Source organism: Syngnathoides biaculeatus, chromosome 17, assembly GCF_019802595.1.
Source record: "Syngnathoides biaculeatus isolate LvHL_M chromosome 17, ASM1980259v1, whole genome shotgun sequence".
NCBI classification, from domain to species: Eukaryota; Metazoa; Chordata; class Actinopteri; order Syngnathiformes; family Syngnathidae; genus Syngnathoides; species Syngnathoides biaculeatus.
In genome coordinates, this window is record NC_084656.1 from 20600824 (window position 1) to 20627157 (window position 26334).

General features: G+C 46.9%; 2 protein-coding genes across 6 annotated transcripts in view; one reads left to right on the top strand and one right to left on the bottom strand.

The window, feature by feature from the left end:
* Positions 1–2453: 2453 nt before the first annotated feature.
* LOC133490757 (kinesin-like protein KIF2A) lies at positions 2454–12260 on the top strand. 3 transcript variants are annotated; one of them, XM_061801210.1, is made up of 21 exons: positions 2454–2537; positions 3804–3898; positions 3959–4078; positions 4170–4224; positions 5178–5300; positions 6411–6511; positions 6581–6676; positions 7773–7827; positions 7910–8072; positions 8354–8444; positions 8522–8585; positions 9174–9265; positions 9377–9519; positions 9625–9829; positions 9890–10000; positions 10192–10259; positions 10330–10407; positions 10916–11060; positions 11143–11244; positions 11554–11689; positions 11803–12260. In XM_061801210.1, exons 2-21 carry the CDS (start codon positions 3821–3823, stop codon positions 11886–11888), a joined length of 2112 nt encoding a protein of 703 aa, XP_061657194.1. In that variant the 5' UTR covers positions 2454–2537; positions 3804–3820; the 3' UTR covers positions 11889–12260. The 3 variants fall into 3 exon arrangements, with proteins under 3 accessions (XP_061657194.1, XP_061657191.1, XP_061657193.1); XM_061801207.1 differs by having other exon boundaries at positions 2465–2965; positions 11803–12258; XM_061801209.1 differs by lacking the exon at positions 10330–10407 and having other exon boundaries at positions 2466–2965; positions 11803–12249.
* Positions 12261–13770: 1510 nt separating this feature from the next.
* LOC133490753 (membrane-associated phosphatidylinositol transfer protein 2-like) overlaps positions 13771–26334 on the bottom strand; it is a 29513-nt gene continuing 16949 nt past the window's right edge. For all 3 annotated transcript variants that reach the window (XM_061801203.1, XM_061801201.1, XM_061801202.1), the window contains 19 exons: positions 25495–25599; positions 25349–25413; positions 25087–25171; positions 24520–24673; positions 24199–24388; positions 24014–24133; positions 23734–23945; positions 23402–23577; positions 23068–23238; positions 22544–22660; positions 22131–22286; positions 21285–21433; positions 21009–21125; positions 20652–20768; positions 20423–20571; positions 20129–20278; positions 19642–19825; positions 19421–19549; positions 13771–18997 (listed from right to left, as the gene is read on the bottom strand). In XM_061801203.1, the coding sequence (XP_061657187.1) occupies positions 18632–18997; positions 19421–19549; positions 19642–19825; positions 20129–20278; positions 20423–20571; positions 20652–20768; positions 21009–21125; positions 21285–21433; positions 22131–22286; positions 22544–22660; positions 23068–23238; positions 23402–23577; positions 23734–23945; positions 24014–24133; positions 24199–24388; positions 24520–24673; positions 25087–25171; positions 25349–25413; positions 25495–25599 (2912 nt within the window). In that variant the 3' untranslated portion in view covers positions 13771–18631. The remainder of the gene's footprint in view (positions 18998–19420; positions 19550–19641; positions 19826–20128; positions 20279–20422; positions 20572–20651; positions 20769–21008; positions 21126–21284; positions 21434–22130; positions 22287–22543; positions 22661–23067; positions 23239–23401; positions 23578–23733; positions 23946–24013; positions 24134–24198; positions 24389–24519; positions 24674–25086; positions 25172–25348; positions 25414–25494; positions 25600–26334) is intronic.

Consider the following 26334-nt stretch of genomic DNA (forward strand, 5'->3'; position numbering starts at 1 on the left):
AATTCATGTGACACAGCTACGGCACATCTCACCGCTGTTCTGCGTACTTCATACATGTCCTGTACTAGAATTTCATCACTCTTGTGGTTTTCTCCACATGGCCCACTTCCGGCTAACAACGTGGCGCTCTAAAGGGGCCGCATCGGTGGTCCGCATGCTGTCTGTATACATCAGACTGAATTTGCTCCCCCGCCGCCTCGCTCTTATGCATTTCTCTCCATGACGTGCGCACACTCGTGGCGGACATCAAGGCGCTCATGGATTAGCCACACAACCAGAGGGGTGGAGGCGGAGCTAGCTGCCGAGTCCGTGTCTCGATTGCGCCACATATCTGCTGAGGCAAACCAATGCGCTTAAGTTCTCAGGTTATCTCAGGATTTGGGTTGGTCAGGTTCTGGTTGGGCTCGCTCCTAACTGCGTTCAGCTAGTCTGCTTAGCAGGCTTTACTGCTTGGCAATTACGAGCAGAAGGCACAATTCCAAGCGGACCAATTTTGCCGCCTTAATGGGCTGACACAAAAAGGTCCCTCGAGTCCCTTGAGGCTTTCTAATTTTTTGTTTCCTGCAACAATGACGACAAAGCAGATCGTTGGCCACGCCCGATTTGAATTAGCTGTCATGATCTGTCGCACGCTAATCCGAGTCGAGGCGATCGGACTGCAAACAATTATTTGAAGGGATTTCCATTTCCACGGCGGAGGCTGCGGTTAACAGAATCAGCATCCGCCCTGGGATAATGCTTCCTGGCAACGACGCGAGGGCCCTTAGTCCTGCTCACTGGAGCTGCAAGATCCAACCCCTCTGCCCCCCTTCCCTACCTCCGACGCCTCCAGTTAGGGTTCCATGAAGTCCTCTCCATCCTCCGCCGCCGTATCTGCTTTCACGCTCAGTCGGCCTTCGTTGTCTGGTCAAACGATGCCAGGCCAAGAGACAGTTTTCAGGTCCAAGCAAGTCTCTGGGGGGCATGGCTATTTGCCTGGTCAAGGTTCTCAGTTGTTCTAGTCCCAAGCAAGTATCTCGTCTTATATCACTTGTCTTAAGTCCCGAGAAAATCCCAAGCTCTGTGTTCTTAGTTATCTGGTGTAGGTCTCTAGTAAGTCCCAACATGGGCCTCCAAGTCATGGACTCCAAGAGTTATTCAGTTTTCACCACTGCTGGAATAATTTAGCAATCATTCTGTTCCAGGAACACTATAGAGGCACACAAAAACACATGATATGCAGGAGCAGTCATTGCAGTGTTGCACAAGTCGCTCGTCTTACAAAATGTCTGCTAGTCTGAAATTCCCACGCAAATCCCAAATCGTATATTTGAGCTTGATTTTAAGTCTTTTTAGTACTTGGTTATACATTTATTGACTCTTCAAAATTCTACCAACAATAGCCTACATTATAAATGTAGCAAATTTAGCAAAATTAATCATTGTAAAACTTATAAACCGCAAAATTTTAAGACCACACAGAAATAGAAAAAAATGATCTAAAAATGGTGCTCTGCTGCCATCTTGCGTTCACGAGTAAGAACTTCAAGTGATAAATTGGAGTTTAAAAAAAGTGTTTTATTTAAAGGAGACGTTCATTTCTGGAATTTGTTTTAAAATAGTTGTTGGTATTAAATATAAGGCTGTAAAATATCTGTCAGCCCCGTGGACTTCCAAAAGTCTGGCTCATCCTTGGGTGCAATTTCCAGGTGCGTGAAGATGGTTCTGTGACCGAGAGACAAATGTGCTTTGGTCTAAAATGCACATATCAACCTAGTCATCACCCACAGTGAAATGATGACTGGACCAACATGATCTGAAAGGTCAATATGGCTGGAAGAAGCCATTACTCCAACAGAAACACATCTAAAATACAGATTACAGTTTTTGATAATACTCAGGGACAATAGCCTAAATCATATGAGACATTTCCTGTAGTTTGGCGACACAAAAATGGAACTGGTTTGTAATAATTGGCATTGTTATGGTTGAAGGAAAAGATGTTTGCAAGCCTAAGAACACCATCCCAACTTTGAAATACGGGAGTGCCAAAATCATGCTGTGGGGTTGCTTTTCTTCAGAAGGGATTGGTAAACGCTTCTTTTTTTAATAATGTACGTGAATCCGTATATATATATATAATATACACAGGATATGTATCGTATTACAATTCTTTGAGTCTGCCTGCTTGGTGCAGTTCCTGCTCACGACGATCTTTTCACGGATGTTTTTATACACAGACACGACATTTTTATTTAATTTATGTTGACTTGGAAATAAATACATTTACACAATATGGATACGTTTCCAATGACATCACCACAGTCCCAGAATTCCCTTTTTTTTCTACACGTCATAACTCTTTGACCAATCGGATAAATTAACGATACAAAAAAAAAACACTTCACCTATCACCTCTCACCTGTGTTCAATGACCTCTGACATAAAAGATGGCGGCCGTCGCAAGGCATGACGGGTAATTGGAACGCTATCTATTGGGATTTAAAATTGCATTCACCCCCCCTCTCCTCCTCCCCATATTTAGCGGTTGAAGCCAGGTTAAATTACTTTTAATTTTTACTTTTTAATTAAGATTTCCGATGACTTTGTTTGTTTCCAGTGCCGATTGTTCTTGTCGTCAACTATCGCCAGGACGCCAATATTCTATGTAATGTGTATGCTAATGCTAATAACGACACGGGCGCCATTGTGACCGTTGCGGTGGGCGACGCTAGCTTGGCGGCAGGCGCGCATGCGTACCGCCGCCCCTCCCTGCCTCTGCCTGGCGACCAGCGGCCAACACAACTTGGCGCGGGCGAGCTCCCCGAATTCCACTTTTATTTTAAAAAAAAAAAGATACGACATCATAAAAGAATAACGCGCTTGGGGTGGAGAGAAAGAGAGAGAGAGAGGGGGGGGGGCGCGATGGCCGCCATCTACGGGAAGATCTTTGTGGGCATCTACGTGGAGATAAAACGGAGTGACGGTACGTTTAAAAAAAAAAGCGAGCCCTGCGAGCCGGTGCTCGGCGTCCTCGCCGCCGGTCTAACCGGGATGGAGCTCGCGTCCGCCGCGGCAAGCGGGCACTCGCCGTCGCCGTCATTTTATGCTAGCGTCCCAACATGTCCGCCGAAGCCTTTTCGAAGGAACATGCGGGCTTTCTCTACTCTGACGTTGGGTGTCAGTCGGGCCAGGCGGTGGCCTGCTGCTCCGTAAGGGATGTCACCTGCCACCACCCCTCCCATCGCCGGTCCTCCGGTGCTGGATGAGCGGCGTCATGCGTGCCCTGCATCCGTTGCCGAGTCAGGGAGGGGTCCACAAGGGCCCCCCCCCCAGGCGTCTTCCTCCCAATGGCTGCTTGATGTTCTCCTTGCGGTTTGGCGAAGTGTGTCAGTCAAGTGGTCCTGCTCTAGGGTGGACGTTTTTGCCACGCCCTAACTAGGGGTTCGCTGGTCCAGTTTTGAGCCTCAAGAGCCACTGTAGTTTTTTTTTTTTTTTTTTTTGCTCCTGTTAGCATATGGCAAATCGATACATATGCAGCGTTCAAGCAAAATTCACAGGGGATTGGGATGGAGCCTTGCTGTGTCTCCTGAAACTTGACAAGCTATTGACACCACCCTTTAGATGCCTCAAATGGCAGCAAAACGCATTTTTTTTTTGTTAGACAGAGCTATGGCCTGGCTCATTGAAGCTCCTCCCTTCAATTCAACGTAGTTACTCGTATCGGCAAAATGTATTTTGATTTATGACATGACCAATGTATTGCTATCAAAATCAAATGATAGTACCGTATGATATATTTTGACCCCCCCACCTCCACGCAGGACGAATACACCAGGCGATGGTGACGTCGCTCCACGAGGACAACGACAGCGTGACGGTGGAGTGGATCGAGAACGGCGACACCAAAGGAAAAGAGGTAAACGTCCCCCGTGTGACATTTTTTTTTTTTTTTTTTCGTAACATCCGCTCGGCGTAGATCGACCTGGAGAGCGTCTTTGCCCTGAACCCGGACCTGGCTCCCGAGGACGACGTGCCCCCCAGTCCCGAGACCCCTCTCCCGCCTTCCAACGTGGCCAAAGCCAGCAAAGTACCCAAGGTCGGCGCTTTATCCATCATATTCAAAAGTCCTTGATTTGTTATGATGCTCTTTCAACATATTAAAAAATATATTTTTTTTTATCATCCAGACCCGACGAGCTACCGCCATACCCAAACCTGAAAATGCCCCTCGGGAGAACAGAGGTACGTCCCAAAGTTAGCGATGGCATTGGAGGCTAACAGGATATGGCCAGCCGTTTTTAACATAACTGCAGTTGTCATGGCAACAGACAAGGCTACACAAACGTGTGTTCAGTTTCGCGAGTTAGCGGTCGTCGCCTGTCCGTGTACCGTAATTTCCGGCCTACAAGCCGCGACTTTTTGATGCGGCTAATTTTTGCATTTTTTTCTAACGGCCACAAAGGGGGCACTCGAGCGGAAAAGGTAAGAGTGAGTGGAATGTATGTGCCAAGGAAGTGACTTTTACCGGTCCGGCCCTGTTTGCGGTGTGCTAGGATGTTACTGCCGTATGTCTTTTTTTTAACCAGTGTTTTTTATTTTATTTTTTTTTTAAACGGCCCTGTTAGCATGGTGCTAGCATTAGCGCGCCGCTATCATTAGCCTGGTGTTAGCGTTAAACTCTCTGTGGACTGTCTTTCTTTGTAAATATCTTGTGTTCCGATGTGGTTTTCAATTTGGGCACTTGCGGCTTTTACACAGCTGCGGCATATTTCTGTGCCAAATGGTATTTCCTTTACAAATGTACTGGGCGAGGCTTGTAACCAGATGCGCTCCGAAGGCCGGGAATTACGGCAATTTTTACTAGATTTTTAACGTTTACCTGGTTTACACGATAGATGGGTGACGCTAAATTTTGAGGTTACAGTAAACCCCCACTCAACCGAATATCCGCTAGTCATAAAATGAAATGTTTATAATTGCCTATAGATGCCGGTAGATGGCAACAAAGCACTCATTTGTCTAAATGAAGCTCCTCAACTCATTTCAACATAGTTCATTGGCGTCAAGATGGCACTTCAGCAACACTTTTTTTTTTTTTTTTCCCTTCAATTCCAACTGGAAAGTTTTCGTCAGCCGACCACGTGATAACACCCGGTTGCATTTTCAAGTTGTTGACGCTTGCGCGACCCCCGCAGCCGCGGCAGTGGGGACCACCCGGGCCCGTCCGAGCCAGCACAGCCAGCCCGCCGAGCCCCCGCCCCCGTCCATCACCACCCAGCCCGCAGCGGCCACCCAATCGCTGATCCAGCAGCAGAATGGTAACGCACACGCACGAGCAAAATGATGTCATGAATCTCGCAGCTGGACCAAACGGCGTCAAAAGACCCTTTCAGGGAGATGGCGCCGAACATACGTTGGAAGCCACAAGTTTGCAAAAAGATGAATTTCATTTTAATTTTTTTTTTTTTTTGTCTCACTGTCAGCAGTCAAATTTCCTGTTTCAGTTCAGTCAGGATCAGAAAAATGATTGAATTTTGTGAAATGCCACAAGATTGACAGAGAGGATTTCTTAGCAAATGTTTTTAACAGACATTAAATAACTTAGTTGCTTTCAATGATTAAAAAAAAAAATGTCATTAAATTCAAATATAATTATAACATTTCCATTAAACAAATCAAAATTGTCTTGAAAATCTTTTCTAAATGCAGTGAAATTAATCTCATTAAAGAACTCATGTAAATAATAATATTCCATAGGATGTAACATTTACATTATTATTCCGTTATTAATAGTCATGGATTAAAAATAAATCTTTATTGAATGACTGATAATACAATGAAATAATAGAATAAAATTATATCAATTCATTGCAATTAATATCAAATAAACATGGTTCATGAATAATATACCATAATAAATATTTTAAAAATACAACAAAATGAAAAAAAACATGAGCGAAACATAAAATTAATGCAATGACACATAAAATACCATCATTAAACAAATCCCATTAAATAAGTAAAAATAGTCCTATAAGTAATGTAAAAATGCAAAAAAAATTCATTCAATAACTAAAAAATCCAATTAAATATAATACAATAGCTAAATAAATTACCATAATCAAAATGTCCGTCAAAGTAAACAAATGGATGTGTAAAATAGAAATAAAATATTTTCAAATGCTAGAAAATACAGCACATAAAATACATAATTAAAATGTTCATAAGTTTTTTTTTTTTTTTTTTTTTTTAAATAATTCACTTAACATGCTTGGTTTATTTGAAAGTTGAAAACAATATTTTATTTCACATATCAAGTTACATGGACATGAAGTATTCCAAGGTGAGCTCAAATAAAAGTGAATACATTTTCGTGACTGAAGGATGCTGACTCATTTTGCCCTGTGGTTTTTTTTTCTTCTTCTCAGCGCGCAGGAAGTCCAACTGCGTGAAGGAAGTGGAGAAGCTGCAGGAGAAGCGAGAGAAGCGTCGACTTCAACAACAGGAGCTCAGAGAAAAACGAGCTCAGGTCAGAGAGCGCGCGCGCGCGCGCACACATGTCACACGCACGCGTGACACGAACGCTCGTTGGTTGCAGGAAGTGGACGTCAACTTGCCAAACTACGAGATCATGTGCATGATCCGAGACTTCCGAGCCAGTCTGGACTACCGACCTTTGACCTCCAATGACCTGGTACAGCGCTTTCACATTCACGCCACCTTCATGAACTCCAGTGCCAATGTTTTTTTTTTGTTTTTTTTTTTGGTACAAAATTGAAGCACTACTGAGACAATGAAATACATCATGAAAAATATGAAGGAATTCAAAATGCGGCATAGTTGATCAAATTGACAGCCCGTTCATTAAAAAGAATAAAATAAATAAGCAATGCCATGAAATAATTTGTCCATAAATGTCATGTAAAATTCTAATATAGAAAAATGCTATGAAATTAACACGTTTTATTAAATAATTAAATGAAGAATAATTCCATTTGATAAAAAAAACCATAATAAAATTGAAAAAATGAATTTAAATAAATGCAAATATCCTGAAATAATTTTTAATCCAATTAAGTGAGTAAAAGCCCATAAAACATGTTTTATTGAATACTTTTAAAAAGTCAATAATTGTAAGTTCCATTCCATAAAAATACCATAAATATTGGGTAAAAATGTAATGTAATGAATCAGAATGCATTAACATAATTCAAACATAATACAATAAGATAAATTTGAAATAGCATTAAATAGTTACAAATTCAATTAAATAAATGCAAATGCCATTCAAACTTTCATAATGTTGTTCAATAAAAAATACCACAAGATAAAAAGAAATAGTTTTGAATTCAAATTTGATTTAATAAATTAAATGACGCAAAATAAACAATAATTGAAGTAGAAAGTAAAAAACATTAAATGATTGCAAAGATTGTATCACATTATTACAGATATTTATTGAGTAAATAAAAAAAAATCGAAAATATAATGAATGGAAATATTTAGTCAATAAACATGAGAAATAAAGATTAATCCCATTGAATACAAAAATTCCAATTCAGTAAATAATGTGGGAAAAAAATCTGTGAAATCTTTTTTTTTTTTTTTTTTTTTTAATCAAATATTTCAAAAGTTCATCAGTTGGTAAATACATAGGCAATGAAATACATTCTGATTTTGGATTGTATTTAACATCATTAATTAATAGACAAGTAATTTGTGCATTTGCAGTTGTTTATTTTGCTTGGAGACTAATAATAATAATAAAAACCTGTTTGTTTCCCCTGCAGATTGAGGAACATCGAATATGCGTATGCGTACGTGCGCGGCCCCTCAACAAAAAAGGTACGCACGCCCCCTCGTCGCCAGACCCGAAGTGGCCCGACCGCGCCTGACCCGACCCGGCTTCGTGCCGCTGCCCGTCTAGAACTGTCCGCCAAGGATCTGGACGTGATCACCATCCCCAGCAAAGACGTGGTGATGGTCCACGAGCCCAAGCAGAAGGTGGACCTGACTCGCTACCTGGAGAACCAGACCTTCCGTTTCGACTACGCCTTCGACGAGAACTCCACCAACGAGATGGTGTACAGGTGCGACTTTCATACCCGCTTTTCTCCACCGCCTGTGCCAACAAATGAAGTTAGCCTACTGTAGTACTACGAAAACAGGCGAAACCGCTTGACTGATGATTTTAGCCTTCGTCTCACCCGCTGTACTTGTAACGTGCGAAGTGTTGCTCGAAAACAAGCTGTTACGTGAGGGAGTTTAGACGGAACACACAAGCATTCCGAAAAGGGTCGCTAACAATCGTCGTGCTTGTTCTGAGCGGCAACTCTGCTAAACGTGTCGTGACGTCGCTAAACGCTCACAGGTTCACCGCTCAGCCGCTGGTCGAGACCATTTTCGAACGGGGAATGGCTACCTGCTTTGCGTACGGCCAGACAGGAAGTGGAAAAACGCACGTGAGTGCTTTAACTTGGAACTTGGACATCCAAGATGAGCGCTGGGCCATTTTTGCTAACTGGTGTTTTCCATGCAGACCATGGGAGGGGACTTCTCGGGGAAGAACCAGGACTGCTCCAAAGGCATCTACGCACTGTCCGGTAATATTCTGTCCTCCCGTCATTCAAACTCGTCTTTTAACCCCCCCCCCCCCCCCCCCGCCTTCTTCAAACGCTTCACATTCTTCAACCTCTTGTCGCTTTGCTAACGTTCATCTTCTAACTCTTCTTCTCGGTCTTCTTACAAATCTTGCAACTTTTCTCGCTCTTCGTATTCTAACTCTAGATCTTCTTCTAATGTTCCTTTTAAGTTTTCATCTGGCTAAAGATGCTAACGTCTAACTTGTGACCTTCATCAAACTCTTCTCTCTCTCTCTCGGTATTTGAATTGTCTTCTAACTATCCTTAAGCCTTCTTCCAGTTTCTCGTGAAACTAACTCTAGTGGTTCTTCTCACTCCAGCTCTTCTTTTAGCTCTCCATCTTAGAACTCGTCTCTTATCTTCTTACTTTTCACTAAACCACAAACTCTTCTCACGCTTCTGACTTCTTCTATCTCTACCTTCCTGGAACTCTTCCAATGCAGTTCCTCTTGTCCGAACGGTCCTACTGTATCTTCACACTCCAGTTTCTAGTTCTTCTTCTGCCGCTAATTCTTGTCTTCTTCTTCTTGTTCTCGTCACGGTGCGTAGCCAGAGACGTCTTTCTCATGCTGAAGAAGCCGATCTACAAGAAGTTGGACCTTCAAGTCTTTGCTACATTTTTCGAGATCTACAGCGGAAAGGCAAGTAGCCCCGAAAGAAACGGAGGTTGGCATGCGGGCACGCTTCCTGTAGGGTGTCCTGCTCGAGATCCTGTCTGAAACAATGCGTTCTTGTTCTTTGGCCCCGAAAAGGTGTTCGACCTGCTGAACCGCAAAGCCAAGCTGCGTGTGCTGGAGGACGGCAAGCAGCAGGTGCAGGTGGTGGGGCTGCAGGAGCGGGAGGTGAAAGGCACGGAAGACGTCCTCAAGCTGATCGAAATGGGGAACAGCTGCAGGTGGCCGCCCGTCTCGAAAGTGCTCCTATAAACGGAGACGCAGAATTAGAGCCTACAAACAGCAGACGAAAAAAAGACTCACGGGCACAGCGATGTCGACCTCAGGACGTCCGGCCAGACCTCGGCCAATGCTCACTCCTCGCGGAGCCACGCCGTCTTCCAGATCATCCTGCGGCGGCGGGGCAAGATGCACGGGAAGTTCTCCCTCATCGACCTGGCGGGCAACGAGCGGGGCGCCGACACGTCCAGCGCCGACCGGCAGACGCGGCTGGAGGGCGCCGAGATCAACAAGAGCCTGCTGGCCCTCAAGGTAAATTCAGCGGAAACGTGCCACGCGCAAGTCAGCGATGATGTCACTGTTCCCGGGTAGGAGTGCATCCGAGCTCTGGGTCGGAACAAGCCCCACACGCCCTTCCGGGCCAGCAAGCTGACTCAGGTGCTCAGGGATTCCTTCATCGGCGAGAACTCCCGGACCTGCATGGTAAGTGCCGTCAGGTTATGGAAAAGTCTTGATTTTGTGATTCTCGGCTGAAGGTCCATGTACTAGTACGCTCTTTGTCGCACTAGAGCGACTGTTTCATGTTCGTGTTTTCTTCCGATAAACGGCTTGCCATACCGCATCGGTCAACGGCATTACAACTGCGACTTGACTGCGCACTTCCTCCTCCACAGATCGCCACCATCTCCCCCGGAATGGCGTCCTGCGAAAACACCTTGAACACGCTCCGATACGCCAACAGGTGAGGAGCCTCGGCCGCGTCGGGGGCGCACACGTTTCCTTTCTGTCACGGGTGTCCACTGTGCTTCCAGAGTGAAGGAGTTCGGGATCAGTCCCTCGGACATTCCCTTCTCGCAGAGCGCTCGCTCCGACCTTTCTCCGACTTACGAGTACGAGCTCCGCTTCCTGTCCTAACTCGCTACTTCTTGCTGCGACTTGCCTTGTATTTTCTTCTGTTACTTCCTGTCCTGTGCTACCTCATGCGACGTCCTGTTCTGTCCTGTCCTACCACACTCACTGCTACTTTCTGTCCTGTCTCACTGTTACCAATTGTTATAACTCACGACTTCCTGTCTGGCCTATCAGGCTGAAACGTCCTGTCCCGTTAATAATACTTCCTGTCCTGTCCAATCACAGTGCTCGTTTTGATCCTGTCTCCCTGCTATTCTTTCTCATCTTTCTGCTTCTAGCATGCTGTCACGTCCTGTGCTGTCACAATGCTACTTCCTGTCTTACCTCAGCAGCATTGTTTCCTGTCCTGTCCAGACACATCTACTTCTTGTCCCGTCGCACTCCTGCATGTCTCATCTCGTTGCTTGTTCCTGTGCTATCAAATCCCATTCCACATCCTGTCTTAATGTCTACTAAGTACCCGTTGGTCCGTGCGGTGCGGTCCAGGGTGAAGGAGCTGTCGGTGGAGCCGGCGGCCATCACGGACCCTCTCGCGGGCGGACACGCCAACCAGCTGGACGTCCTGGAGGCCCAGTGGGCCGTGGGCAGCTCGCCGCAGAGAGACGACCTCAAGCTGCTGTGCGAGCAGAACGTGGGTGGAACGCGGCGGCCGGGCGGTGGCGGTCCCAGCCGCGATCCGCCCGTTTAACAGTTAGGCGTGTGTTCGTCTGCAGGAGGAGGAGGTCTCCCCGCAACTCTTCACCTTCCATGAGGCGGTGTCGCAGCTGGTGGAGATGGAGGAGCAGGTTCTGGAGGACCACAGGGCTGTCTTCCAGGCAAGGGAGGAAGCATCATGAAAAATTGCTTTTACGTAATATTAATACAACACGACTCCAAGCATAAATTTTTGTTTTGCAAAAACCACCACTACTACTGCAGGTCACTGAGCAGTTGTGACCCGTCTTTTTCGCATACAAACCTGAATATGCCCCCTAGTGGCCAAGGCATGAACACCACTGTTAGTGGCACAATGCCCGTTGAATTATCGTGATCCACAAACTGATAAATTTTTTTTTTTGTAATAAACTCAACCCAGTATTAGCTTTACACGAAACGAGTCCTGAAAGAAGTTGTTCCGGTCCCAGGAGTCCATCCGCTGCCTGGAGGACGAGAAGGTCCTGCTGGAGATGACGGAGGAGGTGGACTACGACGTGGAGTCGTACGCCACGCAGCTGGAGCAGATCCTGGAGCAGAAGATCGACATCCTCACCGAGCTCAGAGGTAATAAAAAAAATTTCCAAAAAAAGGACGCGCGGGTTGGTGCGCCGCCCTGTTGGCCCCCTGTGAGGCTCTTCTTCTTCTTCTTCTTCTTCTTCTTCTTCTTCTTGTTTCAGATAAAGTCAAGTCGTTCCGCTGCGCTCTGCAGGAGGAGGAGCAAGCGAGCCAACAAATCACACCCAAGAGGCCTCGTGCACTTTAGACACGCGTCCAAATGTCCAAAAGGGACACAGCAGCCGCCCGTCGTCTTTGCGTGTCATGTCTGCTCGACGCACTTCCTCTTCTTCATCATCATCATCATCATCGCCGCCGCCCACCTGCAGACCCTCCTTCGTATTCCAGTCTCTGTACAGTTGGTACATATCATTCATTTTTTAACGTTTATTATTTATTTGTGTTCGCCAACGAGGCTTTGACGTTTCAGGCTGACCGATCGACATCGAAGCTCATTCGCGGCATATTTAGTACTCGAACCGGTTTGGGGCGGTTTGGAATGCCGCGAACTGTCAAACGGCGCTGCGTTGAACGCAATAAAAGGCCCCAGTTATCATTAAAAAATGATATAAAATTGTAACGAGGAAGAAGTTTGCTTTCCAAAATAAAGTTCGTAGCTTGTCGTTCCAATGATGAGACCATTTGATTGAATTTGACAGTCCAAAATAAAGGCTTCAATATTCAAAATGTAAATAAAAAATTTAATTATCCTTAAAAATGACCAAAATTTTGATTTTCACTTTTTTTTTCCCTCTCAAAATAAGGACCCCAATTATCCTTTAAAAATTATTTTCAAATTTTAAGACAACACAAAATGTAGAAAAAGGCCTCAAACTTCAAAATAAAAAGAAATTTCTCGATAAAAATGGCAAAAATTTGATTTTCGAAATAATGATTCATTTTAAAACATTTGAAGATAAAATGTGACAAAATGTAGAAAAGAAAGGGCTCAGTCTTCAAAATTAAATAAAAAAAATAATTTTAAAAAATTACTTATCCTTAAAAATGACAAAAAATTGATTTAAGTTTATTTTTTCAAAATAATGGCCCAAATGATCTTAAATTATTTTCAAAATTTAAGAAAATATAAAAAGTGACAATGTTGAAAATAAAGCCCTTAATCTTCAAAATTAAATGAAAAATGATTTTAAATAATTGATTATCCTTAAAAATGACAAAAATTAGATTTTGAAATTGGTTTTGAAGTAATGACCCCAGTCATCCCTCAAAATTATATTAAAATTTTAAAATAACATAAAATTTGACATGGGGAAAATAAAGGCTTGTCTTCAAAATTAAATGAAAAATTATTCACAAAAATTTAATTATTCTTAAAATATGATTTTCAAATTACTTTTTTTCAAAATAATGATCCCAATTATCCTTTAAAAATTCTTTTCAAAGTTTAAGATAAAATGTATAAAATAAAGGCCTCAATCATCTGATTCTTGATTCAAAAATATGAACATTATATACATTTTTTTTTTTTAAATGCCTACATTGTACTTCATTTTTTTTGTATTTTTACACTAAATTTGGCAATCCTGTTTCATCCCAATCCCAAAAATATCAGCCAAAAAAAAAAAAAAAAACATTGGCACCTCCATATTTAGTCAGAGAGAAGTATGAAATTTGATTGACGGGATCTTAAAACGTGTTCACGTTGGCCCGCGCTGAGCCGAGTCGCCGTTGAAAAGGCGGCGTCGTCGTCGTCGTTTGTTTCCACGAAATGTGTATAAAAGGTTTTCTAGCGTCTTTTATAAAAAAAAAAAAAAGTATGTACGGGAGGGACGTGTAGAGTTGACGTTAAAAAAAAAAAAAAAAAAAAAAATGAAGCCGAGCCACTTCGTTTCCATGGATTCCGTCCTTCATCGATTTGGCCTTAAGCTCGCGTTGCATCAAAAGGCCCTGCAGGGGTCGCTGTAAACAAACCTTCACACTGAAAACAGAGTTTCATTTACTGTAATAATAATAATAAAAAAAGGGATACTTTCTGTGGTTGGAGGTATTAATTTTGTTATTATGTATTCATTTGGTGCCTCGTGTCTGCTTACACTTAACATATTAGTAATTGTTGACTTTGTGACTTTATATTTTTATTTTAGTTAGTGATTATGTTCGGAGGGGCACGGTGAGCAGCCGGTAAAGCGTTGGCCTCACATTTCCGAGGACCCGGGTTCGATCCCGGCCCCCACCTGTGTGGGGTTTGCATGTTGTGCCCCGTGCCTGCGTGGCTTTTCTCCGGGTGGGCACTCCGGTTTCCTCCCAAAAAAACATGCAACATCAATTGGGCACTGTAAATTGCCCCGAGGTGTGATTGGTTGTTTGTCTCAATGTGCCCTGCAATTGGCTAACAACCAGTTCAGCGTGTGCCCCGCCTCCTGCCCGATGACAGCTGGGATAGGCTCCAGCACTCCTCGTGAGGATAAGCGGCAAAGAAAATGGATGGATAGATGATGTTCGGGTGAGTTTATCTTCTATTCGCACCATTGATAATATCGTTCAGTTTTTACATTTCCGATTCTAAAGTCTCAGGGGAGTTAAGATTGACATGGCAACACGTAAATGCTGAAATCTGATTGGACGAAAAATCCAACATATGTATTTACATATTGGAAGCACTGCAGCTAAGAGAAATGCTAACGGATAAAAAGAATACACTTTTGGGAATAAGTAAACACTATTTCATGGAACAAATATTAGAATTTCAATTGTTGAAAGCGTAAAAGAGAAATTTTGCCGCATGGTTTCAATGATGGTTAAATCATATCGGAATTAGCTGGACAAAAATTGATATACAGTATTCCAAAAGTTTGTCTTTACATCATGGTAATGTGATTAATTTCTGCTACAAATAACGGGGGATGAGAAATTGCATTTTCCATATTTTCCAATAGGAATGTACTATTATTATTTTAACAATTAACTGAAAATGTTGCTGGCGATCAAAAAAACGAGCAAAAATTAATGATGAGTCTTTGAAATATGATGGAAGGAATTTATTTTAGGGAGTTATGTCAACATGTTGGCTTTTAAAAGAGTCAAATACCCCGAAATAATAATAATAATAATATGAATTAGATGACAAGGTCACTTTAAAAGACTGACTTGTTTAAAACAACAGAATATATTGGTATTAATATATTATACGGCATTTTTTGGAGAGGGAATGTGTAATTTTTGGTCACTGACGGGAGATATTTAAAAGAGCCGTCACGACATTGTTGAAATGTTTTCAAAGTAAATGAAAATGTTAATAAATGAATGTTTAAATCCCGCAGACTGCCATTGACGGCATTAGAAGTCAATTGTTAACTGGGAAGGCTGCCGGCGAATGAATTCAATAATTTCACATAGTTGACACTTCTTTTTTTTTTCCGTTTTCAAAATCAAAACGCGGCCCTCGATCACAAAAGATTTTCCCACCCTTGATTTATTAGCATGTGACGCCAAAAGACTGACAACGGGATGCTACATATTTCAAATATATATGCGTGACCTGAAATGCGCGGATGGCGCGGGTTGACAACCGACGATCATTTCGGTCATTCCTACATCATCATTCACATGATACATCTTTACATTATGTACACCGCGTGAGACATTCGAGTTCTTTCGAGCGCAACGGCGCCACCTTTCGTTGCAGCATAAGTCACTTTTTTTTTTTTTTTTTTCTTCCCTTCCAGTGCCGAGTAACACCGTACAATAGCGCTCGCGTCCCTCTTAATAAAACAATATGTACTGTCCACTATTTGGCACATTTACATTTTTTTTTTTTCCAAACCCCTGAAATGAATGAAACCGATAAATAAGTACATGCACTACATAGTTCAAATATATATATTTTTTTCCCGACGAGTGAGGTTACGCAGTTGATTAACTACAGTCTGGAAGGATCATTTGGCTTTTGCTCCGAAGTGTTAGCGAGAGCGTCCATTTTTTTTTTCTTCTTCTTTTTAAGGCCTTTTAATAAGGAACATTTCGTCACAAGCTAGCACCAGGTCCGCTTGTAAATACCACGTTCCCGCTCGGACCCGAGCCGAGAGGCTAACGACGCCGCGGGAGCGCCGTCTTAAATCCGACGTCGCAAAACAAAGCTACCGTTGCCGTCCTGGTGCGAGGAAAATTTGTTAAATACGCCGTTTTAGCAGTTTTCTGAGGTGAAACTTTCATGGTTGTGCGGCCCGGCTTCAAGACGCTGCGGTCCCTACGCAGACATCGGGGGGAGGGAACCCGCGTAGACACTTATGCTAACCAAAATGCCGGAACCGAGCAAGGCATGTAAACTCGTTAAATCTTACAGTCTTCAGTGTCGTCGTACTACGCTGAGAAATGCTGATCTTGTGCCATTTTCGCAAGTTACTATCCTAGCGCGAAGACGTATTTCAATATATGCTCGCGCTAACTAAAACACGAAGTCATGCTAATGTCCCGCTACTTATTTGTTACATCTGGACTTCCGTGATTCTTTATCATTACCGCTTAATTTTTTTTTTTTTCCATTTCGTTTTTTTAAACTCCACAGTGTAATGCTAACATAGCAACCTAGCATCGCGACACAGGTTATAATGTAATGTGTGATGCTACAAGAAGGCTAAAGTAGACGTACAAAGCCGCCAATCTGGCCTTCTTGTGCCGTCGTCAAAGGATAAGTCGCCACTGTAATATCCTTGCGAGAAAAATCTGTGAAATACTAAGTCATAAATGTTTCCGCGTGACTTGATTACCGTAATTTCCGGCCTATAAATCGCAACTTTTTTCCAAACGCTTTCAACCCTGCGGTGTATGCGGTGATGTAGCTAATTTGTGCATTTTTTTCTAACGGCCGCTAGGGGGCACTCGTGCGGGAAAGGTAAGTGGGAGACTGAATATATGTGCCGAGGAAGTGACTTTTACCGGTCTGGCCCTGTTAGCGCTGCGCTAGCGTGTTACTGCCCTGTCTCTGTGAATCTTACCAGTATGTTTTTTTTTTTAACCTGTTAGCGCAGTGCTAGCGTTAAACTAAAGAGTTTGACTCTCTGTTTAATGCTAGCACCACATTATCGCTAGCACTGCGCTAACGGTAACACTAGGACCGACCAACACGTTAAAAAAAAAACACATACTGGTAAAAATCACTGAGACAGGGCTGTAACATGCTAGTGCAGTGCTAACAGGGATAGCTCCACGCTAACGCTAGCTCTGTGTAAATATCTTGTTTCAATGTGGGCACTTGCGGCTTGTACACGGCTGGGGCGTACGTATGTACCAAATGGTATTTCCTTTACATATGTACTCGGTGAGGCTTGTAACCAGGTGCGCTCCGAAGGCCGGGAATTACGGTATCTTAGTTTACATAATTTCAATACACAGTTGCTAAGCAAAGAAGCAGCGCTAAGCAAGGCCTGTAAATTCAGCGTGGAGTCTGACAGTTTTATAAAAGACCATCTCACGTGGAAGTCTAGCTGCCTTTCCGCGTCGCTATTTTTTTACATTTGGTTCCAAACGTCAACATATATCGGCATCACGTCTGATTCTGAATGTGTAAAACGATGCAAATTCTGTCTCTATCCGATGTACGAAACCAACAAATGAGGACGTCACTCGTATCCTTGTGCAAAAACGACTTAGCTCGTTCCGTAAACGGCGTCGTACGTACGCGGACATCAATTAGCCCGCACAAGACACTGTTGCTAACCGAAACGCCGGCACTGAGCAAGGCATGTCAACTCTAAGTGGAGTCTTACAAAGTCTTCGAAAAGTTATCAGCGACGCGCTAGAATCTTAACGCTAATCATTCTGTAACCTTCGTTCCGCTCAGTCTGGCGTGATTTTCGCATTTCACCTTCCGAGTAAAGCTGAGAGGCCCCATGGCTCAGTGGTGAGCGCATTGGTTCAGCGAACCAGGGGTTGTGAGTTCATATCCCACGAGAGGCGTTGCATCGGGGTATCTGGCAGTTATTAACTGCGCCAAACAAAAATGAGCGTTCATCTGAGATGTCACGCTGTGGCAACCCCTAATGGGACAAGCCGAAAGAGACTTACTTTTTACCTTCATAGTAAAGCTAACAGGTAGCCACCAATCGTAGCGACGCGAGGTGCACGAGGAAGTCTCCCGTCTGGCTACGGCTTCCGCTACGCTGCCCCCCGTTGGCGAGGAGTGTAAACGTCACGGTGCCAGCTTGTCACGAAAATCCGCGTGGAAAAAAGAGGTGGAAAATTACACACGTTGGACATTCAAGCGGTAAATATTTGGAAAAAAGGAGCAAAAAGTAGAAACTTCCAGCAGCAGCAGCAGCAGTACAAAGGAGGGACCACAACGCCACCAGCGGGCCGATGAGAGGTATTGCAAAGCTAAGCCGTCTATAAAGGGATCGGCGCCGTGAACGCGACGTGACGGCCTCGTACGAGGAAACCGGAGGGCTCGTGTGAACAAGAAACGGACTTTGCGTGTCGGGGGACGGATGCGGATGAAGTATGGAAAGCAGTTGGAGCGTTTATCCGATAATCGGGCGGGTCGGGGTCGGGATTGAGTCACCTCGTTGCAAATCAGGCCTGATTGCGTAATTTTCATCTGGTAGCAAGAGCGACCGTAATGAAGTCGCACGCGGTGGGGGTGGCCAAAAGAAATAAGATTTCACGTTGCTCGTTGAGGAAAAACGAGGCATCAACTGAGCTGCGGAACCGTTTTGCTATCGGCGCAAGATGAACGGCCGATAATCAAGCGTGCGGAACGACTGCTCACGTGGCTTTCCGCTGGAAATGATGAGTGGGTTACCATGGCGACGTCGGTTGAATGAAATGAAATGAACCTGAGCTGTTACGTTGGACTGCTTTGATATAAAATGGACGCGACGTTAGCTTAAGGCTCGTTATGAATGGATTGGAACCTTCCTTGTTTGTGTCCTATAGAAAAGTGTTAGTGTAAAAGAGTCATGCTACACAGTCGGCTTGAGTCCGCGGCGGCTCGGCTCATTTGGGGCCGTGCAACCCGGCGTTGCCCTCCTTGGCGCTACCGCCGCGTCCCCAGCATCCCGCCGCCACGCTCATGCTCCGCTGGGCCGTGGCCGCCGTCGCGCCGCGCTCCGCCTCGCACTGGCTCTGCGTTCGCTCCGTCCGACCCGGCGTTTTGGGCGAGCCGGACGGCGGGCCGCCGGTCTGGTGCGGGGAGATGGTGCGGAAGATGTGGTTGCGCTTGCGCAGGAAGTCCCCCGAGGCGGCGCCCAACCCGAAGCTGCTCTTGCGCAGGACCATGCGAGCGCTGGCCGGCTTGGCGGGACGGGAGCGCTGGTTGTACTCCAGCTGGGACAGGTGCGAGGCGTAGCCGTCCGGAATGAACTGCAACAGACAACCGTCGTGACCGATGAGCTCATCCCTCTTCCCGGGAGGGTTTCAAGACCCTCACGAGAGACCACGGTGCTGTCTCCAAAATTGCCGTTTCTGATCTCAGCTTATGAGGTCTCCAGTCGTGCCATTGTTGTGTCTTTGATAAAGGCCAGTGCCGACAGTTTCTTGGAGACCCCTTCAGCCCAGAGACCCTCACCCCCAGAACAATTGCCCCCGTTGCCCATCCTGTTCCTACAATTCTGCCTCTTTCACATAGAGAGCCGGCATTTTCTTCCCGTGCCGTTCTCGCACGGCAAATTCAACCTTCCGTTGCCTGTGTAACTGTTCCTAACCTTATGGGACTAAGTCCCTGAAGATTGGGAAACTCGAATCCAATTATCCAACTGACAGGTGGGTGCGCGGTCATTGTCGTACCTGACACTGGTGCTGCATCTTCTTTGTGGGTCTCCCAACGATGTAGATGTGCGACGGCGGCAGGCCGACGTTGGCGTACACCGAAATGTCCTTGCTGGAGCCGTAGGCGGCGAAGATCCTCATCTGAGCCTGAGCGCAACCGGAGAGATTGAAAGATTTCAGAGTTCATTTCCTCATTTTCGGCATAGTCCACTGCGCCTCCCCCACCCCCCACCTCCCACCTCGGTGATGAGGCACTTGAGGAAGTTGGCTTTGTGGCGGAGCGGATCGTGAACCAGGCCGTCGCAGAAGGAGACCACGCCGTGCGGGAAGTTGTGCTGCGAGAGCCACGCCACCACGCGCTGCTTCTGCATGTCCGGACGGCCCGTCACGTACACGATCAGGTAGCCCAGGTCCTGCCAGTACCTGACCCGCAAACCCGTGGTCACGTCAACCTAATTTTTTAATCAATCTTGTGTGTGTGTGTGTGTGACCTGAACTGAAAACAATTGCCAGATTTCTTGTTTTTGGGGTTGCACTGCTAGGTATACCTCAAAAGCCACATTCATGTCTACGACTGTATGTCAGAATTTGAAAAGGAACCGTTTTCGAGTGAATGGAAGAGCCCCTAGGTCGGAGCCTTGTGGAACTGCCACAGGAAATGTGTATTGAATTTGCTAGTAAGGTATCATAATATGTCAACTAAATAAAAGGGGTACCAGTCCACACCTGACCACGTCCACGGCTCCCGCTCGCACTTTGGGGTCGCTGCCCATGATGGACACGCTGGCGGCGAACGAGCCGTCGATGCTGAACACCACAAACTCGGTCCCGCGCGGGACCACGGTGAGGTAGCTGTCGGCAAACGTGTGGTCGCCCCTGTTCGCGGCAAAAAAAAAAAAAAAATAGAGGACGTCGTCATACGTGCAATCAACGATTTTAGGCGTGCGCTTAACAACAGCCGTGACCAGAATCCTTTAGAACCTTTTTAGTAATTCCCAGCACAGCCAAAACTCTGCGTACCTGACCACCATTTTGACGGGATACACCCCGATTCCCAGCCGCTTGCAGTCGGGAAGCGCGTACGAGACGCGGCCGCTGCTGTTGGTCAGCTGCGTGTCGCAGTAGACCCACTCGCCCGAGGGGGGCTGCGTCATGATGTGGATGTCGATCTACGCCCAAAACGGATAAACGCGCATTATTAGACAGTTGGGAAGGACTACCTTTGACGCTGGAAGTTTTAAGGGGTTACCTTCTCTCCCGTAAGCGTCACCATGTCCAGCGGGCCGTACATGAAGCGACCGGTTACCGTCTGGGCGCCGTCCTCCGTGAACACGGCGTCGTTGACGCGGTGGTTGGCCGTCACATTCTGACAAGAGACAAAGAAATCATAAACTCGGGTTTGGGCGATCAATCGTTAAAATCGATGACACTGAGTTTGTTGCATTTAGTTTGGATCGTTTATACCTATTCGAAAGTTTTCGGAAACTTCCCAGACACGTGTTAATGTTCCCTACACCCCTATGAACTTCGACCATACTCCTAGAAACACTTTCTATACACTTACATCGTAAAAAGTGCTTCACTTAAAATTAAATCCGGTTCTTACCCGAATTTTGACATGAGTCCGCTTGCGCAGCCACTTTTCTCTGGGCTTCGATGGCGTGAACTCCGACACTTCTTTGCCATTCAGCTCCAGGATTCCGGAGTTCTCGTGCCTCATGACCTGCGGAAGCGTCCTAGCATGTTAGCTGGAGAGGTTGTTTTTTTTTTCCCCCCAAGGCACGCCTGGGAATCGTAGTACCGATTAAACTACTGCATGCTTGTAAACGCCAAAGAACATCGGAAGTACCTTGGTATGGTTTGAAGTTAAGACTTGACCAACCTGTCTCAGTAGGAAGGACACCACGTCTGTGGATTCCCAGTAGGAGGCGTGGAACAGGTGCGGCAGGGCCACGGTGGGGAACGCCGTCAGGGCATCCGGACAGTAGAGGGCGTAGTCCATCCGCTTACTCCCCCACCAGCGAGACGCAACTGCGACATCGACATCGAGATGGTGTCCAAAACATACGAGCGTGTATTCAAGCCAGATTTCCACCGACGAGTCCGCTTCCACCCAGTGTGAAATTTTGACAATCAAGCCGCAGGCTTTGCTTGATTCTGCTACCCTTTCAAAAAAAATGAGAAACTGGACCACGTTGGTTGGGAATCAATGGATTACGGAGTGGACTGGTGGAAAAGTGGTTTTTCACTTCCTGGCTAAGCTACCAAAGAGGAAGACTAGAGGAATAAAGTCAGACTGTGTTGTAGGATCATCCAACTTGAGACTGGACCCACGCATCACGGCCTAGTCTGGCAGGCAGGTGGAACTATCTATCCCAGGGTGGGAGGTGTCAGAAGAGGAAGTGGGAGAGGGAGCTCGCTCGTATCCTCGCGCTACACATCCCGGGGGTACCTTGCTCCAAGTTGTTTAGTGCCCCGGGTGAGCCGACGTCCCGAATGTCAGCTGCGACATCCGAGCCGGTTTCCAACTCGGCGGCTCTCGGAAACACCTGGCGGGTTTTCCTGCACGAGCGCAACGACGGCGTCCGGGAGGCAAGTTTACGGTAGGGGATCTGGGACAGAAGACTGAGCCTTTTTTTCACCCGGCCGTCTGAGGGGGACGTTCGGTTCGGAACAGTGCGTCAAGCGAGCCGGCGTGCGAGGAGCGAAGAGACCGCGGACGACTTACTGTTGGCGACGTTGGAGGCGGCGTACGAGTCGGCCAGGCCCGACGCCTGGCTCGCCAGGCTGGCCTCGCTTGCCCGGCGGTGGCAGCGGATGTGAGGGACGCCGGGAGACGCGGACGGGTAGGCGGCGTCCACCGAAATGTGAGCGCCGCCGTCCGCTGCAGAGAAACAGAACAGCAGTGGTGTCAAAATCAAGGCCCGGCCGGGGCTGAATCGTTTTACGAGGCCTACAAGAGCAAATCATGTGCGTCAACTTGCAAGACTGAGACTGCTGTGAACCAGCACCCTGTGTTAGCGGTTTCCAATTATGTCTGTAAGTGTTATGAAAAGTGTTCTATAAAATTGATTCGCCTGGACATGGGATTGGCAAAGGTCGACATGACACCACGGGAGGAAGGGGGCGGCGGGTACTCACCGGAGGACGGCCAGTTGAGGACGGGCACGGGGATGGAGGTCTCGTTCACGCCCATCTCTTGACTCCGGTGGAGCGCCGAGTCCATCAGGAGCTGAGGGTTGCTCTGCACCGCCTCCGCTGGAGCCCCAACGTGCCCGTCGTGAACAGAAGTTACAACGACAACCGAATCATTTTACTTTTTTTCTTCAGATATATTAATGGAAAATAACGGCGTCTAGGAGTAAGGGAGTAGCGGGAAGCTGTCCAGACCGACTTGGTCCACGCTACCGGGGAAAGCCAGTTTTTCGCTACCCGAGTCCATCCTCTTGTATGTAAGGCACTGAGAGGGAGTCGCTTGCGAATTTGGTGGCTTCAGACCAATGCAGAATTTGCCTATGTGTCTGAACCTGAAGACCGTCAAAACTGGCTTAATCCAAGGTTGTGGTCCCGTGTGTAAAGTACCCGTACAGAATAGCGGGTGGAAGGAATCCCCTTCGGCTAGTTTTATTGCCGTCAAATTTAAGCCGTAGCGTGCGTCCGCTCACCCAGGAGAGCAGAGTGCCCGTCCCCCAGGGGGAAGCGCTGATAGCGGGGGACGCCGAAGGGGGGCAGCAGGTGGAACCGTTTGTCCAGGAGAGGCTCCAGGCGGGAGGCCGACGGGTCCGCCGGGTGGAACAGGTTGTAGACCTGCTGGCACGCCGGACGCAGAGCCGTCACTGAAGAAGAACAAAAAGGGAAAACGCCGGCGCGCTTAGGAGAGACGGGGGGCTGTAGTTCCACGTAGGACAGCGCCGGTACTTAACGGCTTGGGTCAAGATCTGGTGACTCGGGTTGCCTTGATACCCAGCCAATGAGATATGACCAAAACTGTAACCTCACCGTCCAACGAGGGCACCACGGTCTTCCTGAGCGCCAGCACCAGGCCCAGAGGCGATCCAAACAGGAAGAAGTCCGTCACCTCAAAGTCAAACTTGCCCAGCGATCCTCCGTCCAGCATGGTGCTGTTGCTGGAGCGGCGCGAGCACGACTCCGCGTGGATCACGCTGGAGTGGAGGCTGCACCCACGACGGCACACAGCAGATTCAGGTCTCCCAACGGCATTGTTCTTGACAAGACTTAACTTTTCTTTACTCTGAAAAGATTCTTGCCCCTCGGAAATAGCGACATGTTCCTTTTTTACCCTCACAAAAATACCCGGTCCTGCCGCTGACCTGGACAAGAAGGCCTGGTGGTGCTTGATGGTGTCGAGCTCGTAGGTGGACGAGTCGCTGCGTTTGCGCGGCAGCTGCTTCTTGGGGTCGTCGGGCCCCGAGCAGCGGGGGATGTCGATGTTACTCCGGCTCAGGTGTCGACTTCCCTCCAGGGACGGCGACGGCGGCGACGCGCTGTTGATGACGATGCCGGGAGAAAGCAGCTCCGTGTCCTGAGCGGAACGGGACGCGCCGCGTTAGCGCTAATGCTGCGCTAGCGCCTCTCGTTCGTTGACGCTACCTGCACGCTGATGGCGCTGCCCCGCCTGCTGCTGTTTGGGCTTTCCAACACCAGGACAGAAGTACTGCAAAGAGCATCAAAGGCCAAGATGCCCCCCACGCAGTCCCCGATCACGCACACCTGCAACACGCGCAAAAAAATGAATTTCTCAAGTCTCCTTGTGAAACAAAAGTCGCTGCGCCGACCTGTCCGTTGAAGGACGCCCCTCCCAGGGACCTGATGAAGTCCGCGTAGACCTGATTGGCTCTGAGGATGACGGCGGCTACCGCGTCCTGGTACTGCGGCGCCGACGTGGCGAGGAGCGGCAGCGCGGCCAGCGGGATGTGATCCTGACTGCTGGACAGGCAGCCCTCGTCGTAGCCGTACGGACTCAGGCTGCGCAGAAAGGAAGCGCCGCGTAACGCTTCTTGTTCTCGGGGACTTTTAAAGATGTCAGTGGTTTGTTGTTTTTTTTTTTAAAGCCGGCGGGGTGTCCGCTCCCACACGCAAAGACACACCCGACTCACTTGGAGACCAGCGAGAAGGCTTCCACGCAGACAGCGGGACACGGCACGGTGCGGATGGCGACGCGGCCCAGCGCCGCCGGGTAGTGAACCCTCATCACCGTCTCGAAGGCGCCGCTCAGCGTGTTGACGTCGCCTTGCTTGCTGTTCTGCTCGCCTGCACGTGCACGCGAAAACGCACGTCGTACATCCATGTGTCACATTACACTGCCATCTGGTGGCCAGGGCGCGTACACCATAAGAAGCAGCACAACGTCAACTGAACTGAGGTAAAAAAATATTGCAAAAACTCATTTTTTTTTTTTTTTAAAAACTTTGATTCAATTATCACATTACCATATGTTTTTTCCATTTATAATATTATACAGTGCTATTTTTCTTCTTAATTATTACATTATTATCAGTACATTTGAGGGGGGGTGGGGGGCTGCAGCGGATTGTTGGCATTTCCATTCATATCAACGGAGACAGACGACTTGAGAACGGAACGCGTCAAACGATAAACTCGAGACACCGTCGTACTTCCATATGGGGACCGGCACAAAAACGCACTCATGGACAAAATCATACCTGAGCCCGTGTCCAGAATGTTTCCTCCGTGCAGGACCAGAATCAGCACGTGGATTTTGGACGGTTGAAGACACCGGCGGGACGCCTGCCGGAGGAGAAAAACGTCACTGACGTTAGTTACACAATCTAATCTAATATTTTCATATTTGGGGGATTTGGAGCATTTGGGATTGAATTTGTTTCTACGAGGAGGAATGAGGTGTAGCCTGGGTAGTTAGTGGAGACTTTTTAGTAAGCGGCGTGAGAAGGACACAACGGACACCTCGGCGTGCGTCTCCTCGTTGGCCATGGGCGCAAAGTCCCCGGCCGACTCGGGATACAGCGACTCTGCGACAGAAAGCCCCCGCGTCACAAACGGTGGAGACCGGGGGGTGGGGGGGCGGAGACGGTGGACGGCCGCCGCGTTACCTGGGACCTCGTCCGCTTCTATGGTTTCCATTTTGTCCATCAGGTCGTTGGAGCTCCACTTGGTGATCTCCTTGGGCGGAGCCTCCTCCCCGTCGGAGAAACCGTCTGGAGAACATGTCAACGAGGTCGTCACTCGCAAAATGATTTCATCTAATGTCTTGCAGGTCTTTGTACACGTACGTGGATGTTACAGTGCGTAGTTAGCATGTGCCTTGTGTATTACAGTGTTGTTACTGTGTTATTAATGTGTTACAGGTGTGTAACAGTATGTCGTCAACGTATGTAACGTGTGCTGTTAATGTGTTTCAATCCTGTTACCATGTTGTTAACGCCTGTTTCAGGTGTGTTACGTGTTGTGTGACGGTGTCACACCTGTGTTACAACCAGTGAATATGCATTACAGATGTGTGCTGCAATGTGTTGTTAACGTGTGTGTTACAAGCTACAATGTGTTGTTAATTCGTATTACAATGTGTCGCTAACGTGTAACGGGTGTTTGTTATAAGCCTGTTATATCGCATTGTTATAATTTGTGTTGCAGGTGTGTTAAAATGCGTTATTAACGTGTGTGCTGCGCCGTGTGTGTTACAAATATGTTGCGGAGTGTTGTTAGCATGCGGGTCGCTAATGCGGTACAATGTGCTGTAAAACTGCGCGTCACGGGTATGTGACAATATATATTATTATTGATAATTAATATAGATTGATTACAGTGGGTTATGTAACAGGGGTTCATGATTGTGTACAGCACAGGTGTCAAACTCAAGGCCCAGGGACCAGATCCGGGCCGCCGCAGGATTTTATGTGGCCCGCGGAGGCAAATCACGTGTATTAACTTCC